This window comes from Elaeis guineensis, chromosome 1 (genome assembly GCF_000442705.2).
Source record: "Elaeis guineensis isolate ETL-2024a chromosome 1, EG11, whole genome shotgun sequence".
NCBI lineage: Eukaryota > Viridiplantae > Streptophyta > Magnoliopsida > Arecales > Arecaceae > Elaeis > Elaeis guineensis.
This window is the reverse complement of record NC_025993.2, coordinates 149,484,143-149,490,370: the sequence shown is the minus strand read 5'-3', so window position 1 is coordinate 149,490,370 and position 6,228 is coordinate 149,484,143. Positions and strand designations below refer to the sequence as shown.

The 6,228-nt window shown below is 39.0% G+C and overlaps 1 protein-coding gene across 2 annotated transcripts; it reads left to right on the top strand.

Annotated features, from left to right (window-relative positions):
- The first annotated feature begins 458 nt into the window (after positions 1-458).
- Positions 459-5,198, top strand: LOC140851630 (exopolygalacturonase-like). 2 transcript variants are annotated; one of them, XM_073243568.1, is made up of 7 exons: positions 459-707; positions 1,597-1,737; positions 2,011-2,187; positions 2,808-3,097; positions 3,419-3,647; positions 3,766-3,832; positions 3,968-4,162. In XM_073243568.1, the coding sequence occupies exons 1-6, from the start codon at positions 570-572 to the stop codon at positions 3,805-3,807; spliced, it is 1,017 nt and encodes a 338-aa protein (XP_073099669.1). In that variant the 5' UTR covers positions 459-569; the 3' UTR covers positions 3,808-3,832; positions 3,968-4,162. The 2 variants fall into 2 exon arrangements, with proteins under 2 accessions (XP_073099669.1, XP_073099664.1); XM_073243563.1 differs by lacking the exons at positions 3,766-3,832; positions 3,968-4,162 and adding an exon at positions 4,672-5,198 and having other exon boundaries at positions 509-707.
- Positions 5,199-6,228: the final 1,030 nt, after the last annotated feature.

Sequence of the window (6,228 nt, the reverse complement as noted above, 5' to 3'; positions counted from 1 at the left end):
TTATTTTACTTTATTTTTGAATAACAAATATAGGAAGAAAGATTCTTCCACCAACTTTTATCAAACATGTATTATAGTATTACATTTACAATGACGGTGGTTGACGAGAAACTTCTCCCAAATTTATGAATCAAAGTTTAGAATGTAGGTCTCAAGATTTCATGATTCCTAGAGCAGTGCAACTTTGGTCCCCATGGCTCAACAAAGCCATCCCATCACCTCTCACTTGCATCATTGATCTTGTTTAACTTTACAAATTAAGCAATTGATTTCTTTCATTCATTCCTAGAGATACATATCCAAGTGGACTGCAATAGCGAAAACACCGGTCAATCAATCAAAGGACTCTCTTAACGTGTGTGGTAGGAGAGCCATGTGCTAAAATAGGACAGATGCCTCAACAAGCGATTGGAAACAGTCTACGGAAGTGGGGAAAGGAGGAAGTTATGGTAGTTGAAAAAACTCAAACTGGGACCCATCCCTTCCCTATGTTTAAGCCCACAACTCATTTAAAAGGAAAGGAAAAAGAAAAATAAAGAAAGAGAGCAAGGAAGCAGCAACACAAATAGATGAAGCTTTTATTCTTGCTTTCGTTGGTATGTTGTTACTCCATTGGCAATGCTGAAACCCAGAAATCATTAAGCTACTGGAACTTCAATGTTCTAGATTATGGTGCCCGAGCCAATGGCATTACTGACGATAGCAAGGTCTAAATCCTGTCTGCTTCTCTCTCTCTCTCTCTCTCTCTCGCTCTAAAGAAAAAAAAAAAAGAAAATTGCTAGAATCATTAATGTTTAACTGTAATGAGTTTGTTAATAATCTTGCTTATGTTTGGTTTTTCGGATTGATTTGGTTGCATGATTTTGTCTCATCTGCTTTTCTATAGTATTTTCTCGCAATATGTGCTTGGTAGATCTTTTGTTCTTTGTTTTTAATACAATTGCTGTTTCTGAGTTATGATTCGATCATGATCCATGTTTTTTACTCTTTCTTTTCTTCTCCCTTCAACTCTTCTCTCATCCTTTTTTTTTTTTTAATAACAAAATTAAAATAACCAACGTTTAAGTTTTTCTTTTGCTTGATTCTTTTTGGAAGTATTTTGTTCTGCATGCCAGGAGGCCAATTTAAATTGAAGCTGAACCTTCCTTCATGATCCAACATAACGAGAAGATAATGTGATCTCAGCCATCTATTGAATGGACTTCAGAAACCGATCATCACATAGAAATCTATCTTCCAAATGTTACGGTTAATTGTCATTTATTTTTGTTTTAAAGACATAATGGCTTTTTTAATAAACTACAATGCTTCTAAACTTTTTGTTTGGAGATAATATACTGTCCTTAATTCTAAAGTGAGAAACATTGCATCAAAGGTAGTCTTAGAACATCAAAAGCAAGGTAGCAATGTATAAAACTAGGATTTGTTCTTGCTGTGCTAATTGTTTCCTTGTTGGTGATGGGTAAGCTGGCTTTTAATCAATTAGCTAAGGTACGACTCAGAACAACTTCTCATCGAGCTATGAGCTCATGGAGTGTAAATATGGTGGTTCTAATTGTGCCTTCTTCTCTTTGTTTTTACCTCCATCCAACTCAGGCATTCATGGCCGCATGGAAGGCAGCATGCGCAGCAGTTGGTGTGGTCAAGCTTCACATACCTGCAGGAACTTATCTTATTGGCCCTACTAAGTTTGCTGGTCCTTGCAAAAATGTTCACTCCCTTACAGTGAATATGAAGGCAAGTCACATATTAGAACTTGATTAAGATTAGTGAATTCAAAAATGATGGAACATTTGGTGCTATGTCTGATTAAATCTTGTTGGCATATGATGATCACATTAAGACTTCAGAAGCAGATCATATCTACTTTAGCTTGCCTGATTGCCCAACAACTTAATGCATCTTTATAAATTTGCTGATAGTTTGATTAGCATAGTGATAACCGAGCAATTTAATCTCCAATTATTTTTTGGCTCTTAATTTTGGTTGAGCATTGTGTGGTGCATACAGGGATACTTGAAGGCAACAACAGATTTGAGCCAGTATGTCACAGGTGACGATTGGGTGGAATTTGCATGGGTGGATATGTTGATATTGACCGGAGGAGGGACTTTCGATGGCCAAGGAGCTGTATCATGGCCCTATAACAAGTGCCCTACAAATAAACATTGCAAAGTCCTCCCCACTGTAAACTCTCAAGCCTCATTTATCCTTTATCCTCTCTACGGTAGATCTAATACTTGCAACTCGAGCATATATAGTTACCACGTACACGTCCTTTCTAATTTGACAATTTTGCACAAAAGTAGAAATAATGTATGAAATCAAGCCAATCACATACTGGTGCATTTTAGAGCTTTAAAACTAGCTCACTGCATAAGGCAATTAGTATTTCCCAGCTAGTAGCTACTTCACCAAAAGTTTCACAGTGGAATAATGGCAGCGCCAGATTTTCTTTTGCCCGCATCAAGGAAGAATGAATAACTCTATATAGGCTTAGATTAATGAATATTCTAGACTAGAGTAGTACTTTCATGTTGCTACCCAAACTGCAGTAGCAAAATTTGTCCAGCCGTTGTCTTTTAGATGTAACACTTGCCCTCTGCATTTTAGGGTGAAGTATTTTTCTAAGATAAGCATTGTAGCATGAAGTTATAGCAGCTAGCTATCAATACTCATAATGGCCAGCATCATTAAGATCACAGATGTTGTAAAAACTGTAGAAGCTCTATAGTCCAAATTTGCTATTCGGCTCATCATCTAAACATGCTTAATCATCATTTTGGTGATTATCTTGAGCATTTCAGTCGGTCAAGTTCGTTGCCACATCAAACACTCTGGTACAGAACATCAAATCCTTGAATAGCAAGTTCTTCCATATAGCTCTGGTTGGCTGCAAGAACTTCTGGGGCAAAAATATCCAGATCACCGCCCCTTCAAACAGCCCCAACACCGACGGAATTCACATTGAACGGAGCACAGGCGTAACTATATATAACTCGGTGATCGGAACTGGTGATGATTGTATCTCCATTGGACATAGTAACTCAGAAATATTACTGAGTGGCATCAGTTGTGGACCAGGGCATGGGATCAGGTCAGTCCTCTTGAAGTTCTCCTGCTACAATATTATTATGTTCTGATTGAAATTTTTGATCCAATCCAAATGAGAACAGATCCTTGGATTAATCTTGGGTTTAAAATTTAGACCGATGTCATGCACTTCTATTTGACCCTCACCGGACCCCACAATGGTAGGAGCCTCGTGTACTAGGGTACCTCCTTTTTTTTGTTGTCCGGACTTTTATGGGTTAGATGTGGCCCAAGTAAGGTCTAGAACTGCTAAATGAGCTAAATTGTGCTGCCACAGCTGCTGCTAATATTGCTGATGCAGTTTCATTTTATATGGTCATTGCAGCATTGGGAGTTTAGGAAGATATCATAATGAAGGGGACGTCCGAGGACTCGTCATCAAAGATAGCACCCTTGCCGGGACTTCAAACGGTGTAAGGATCAAGACATGGGAGAACTCTCCAGGAACCAGTAAGGCTGTTAACATGACCTTTGAGAACATTGTCATGAACAGTGTTGCAAATCCCATCATCATTGACCAGATGTACTGCCCCTACAGCTCTTGTGCATCAGATGTAAGCAAGCTAACACAATCATGTCATGCAAAAATATGAGGGGCTCATATAATATTTTTTCCGCATATAGTGCTTAGAGCTTGATAATGCATGCATTTAAACAACAAAACTTGGCCAGGGCTTGGAGGAGATGGTCCGCTGTGGTTTCTCCTGTGAATAGGCTCTACTTATCTTTCCCTGCTACAGAAGAAGGCATTACTTAGTTTGACAATAAAATTGTGCAAAGTACTAAATCAATCATGACCAAAACAAAGCATGCCCTAGTTCTCTAGTTCATTTTACCTAGTTTTATGTTTGAGCTTGGTTTGGAAGCCCAAATTAAATCTGCGACCAAACTCGGGTAACAAGTAGAAACCAGAAAATAAGACAAGCTAGCTCAACTCACTCAAGCTTGCAAATTAGGCTCAACTGAATGGTTGCAACCCTCCATTTGGAGGAGTTTTTAGCTTCAAATCTAAGGAGGTGCTCCTCGGATGTTCTGATCTTAATAATTCTCAAATCATTTCTTTGAATAACTGGTGATGCCTCTACAATTTTGTCTTCCTTCAAAAAAGACATAACTAACTAAACAAAAATCCTAGACTCGCTAAAGCATCTCAAGCTACAATGCAAGGGTAGTTTAGTTCTCATAACTCTTGGTGATATTTAGTTTTAATTTATCGTGTAGATGAAACTCATAGGCAAGTTTTTGGTGCACACAATAATATGAGAAGCCCTCTGCCAGTGTTCCCTGATTCCTCTATCCTGAATTAGGTGGGACTGGTTCTTAGGTCTCTGACAGAGCACAAAGTCATCATCAATGAATAAACTTTACCAGTGAACTCTAACAAGAACATTCTGATGCAATCCTATTATGACATTGCCCTACTTTAGATTTGGTGCTGTTTCCTATCTTAAGCCAGAAGAACATAAACTAATATGAGCAGTGAGTTTAGCTAAATCTTTCCTAACGTTCACCCTAAGAAAAATAAATTAAAATCAACACACAAAAACAATAGCAATGAGTGTATGTGATTGAATGCAGGCACCATCTGGGGTGATTCTGAGTGACATCTTCTTCCGGAACATAAGAGGGACGTCGACGACTCCGGTGGCGGTGACCCTCAGGTGCAGCAGAGGAGTGCCATGCAAGAACGTCAATCTCCAAGACGTCAACCTCAAGTACGTTGGCCAGCTTCCGGCCACTGCCTCGTGCATGAACGTCAAAGCAAGCTACAGCGGGACCCAAATCCCCCCACCTTGCCGCTAGGCAAACCGACCCAAAACTTAGCTAATTGGCCCCCTTGGGACTCGTTGAACTCATTGAAGCCATTCTTCCTGGCCTCCATCTAAGGCTGGGTTACATTCTTTCCTGTGGGTTGTAACCATCTTACCATCAAGCATGAGTAATTTGTTTTTGGATTATATTTACAGGCTGTGGAAATCCGGGGACTGAGTAATTTGTTTTTGGATGGATTATATTGAGAGGTGGCTCTGGTTGAACCGCCATTCTTTCTGTGGTTATCTTTCTTTCTTTGTATTTTTTGGGAACAATGTTGTTATCTTTGTTTAGTTGTGGGATTTTGATTTGTTTTGAACATGTTCAGGCACGACAGTGATCCCTATGGATGTCTATCAATGCCATGAATGCTCATAGTTTTGGTTGATTGATAGATGATGGCTATGATAACGATACAGGGAGACATTAAAGTTGGAGCAACATACCTCAATGCAAGTGAAATAATATGTGGAGATAACTATCAAAAGAAGTCGAGACAGGATTCTCTCAATCCTGGTCTCCAAGTATGATGGTGTAGCTCACGAGTCATCATAACCATCCCACGATCAGATGGTCGAGCGCAGACCAGAATGGAGAGAATCTTAATCAAAGAAGGTTCAGCGGATGATTGCTAAGTGAAATGAACGCTTTTTCTGGAAATTATTAAGTGGACCAGGTCTAGTTCGCAATTTTTTACCTTATACCACCCCTTGCACGTGGAAATCTGTACGCTACCTAAAAGTAGAAGCCGGACCGAAGTTCTCGACTTGTATCCCAAGAACGGCTCACATGTGCTGTTTCCCCAAGACTCGACTAGGGATGCTTCTCCACTACGAGGACACCTATCAAGTTTCCAAATGTAAAACCAACACACATCTACTAGCATAGCAACTTGCTTTTATTTAGCACATAACATGAATCTGCAAGGACTCAACTCCTAAACCACCGTGTATATAGGAGGAAAGCTCCCTACCTTTTTTTTTTTTTTTTTTGGATAAATTGGAAAAATTAAACCACATAAGAATAAATACATCAATAAAAAATTAGAATCAGCAAATAAAATATCCAACAATAAAATAGAAAGATCTATCGAAAACTCCCATAACGTAGTTTCTACGTGATGAACCGGGTACAAGATGCTATCCAATCTAGAAGTGTAATTGAGCTGAGTCGAGTCAAGTAGCTGAAAGCTCGACTTGATTCGACTTAAATATTCAAACTTAAAACTTGACTCGAGATCGATCATGCTTTAATATCTCAAACTTGAGCTCGACTTGATGAAAAATAAACAAAATTTGTGATCGACTCGATTCGAATATCAAC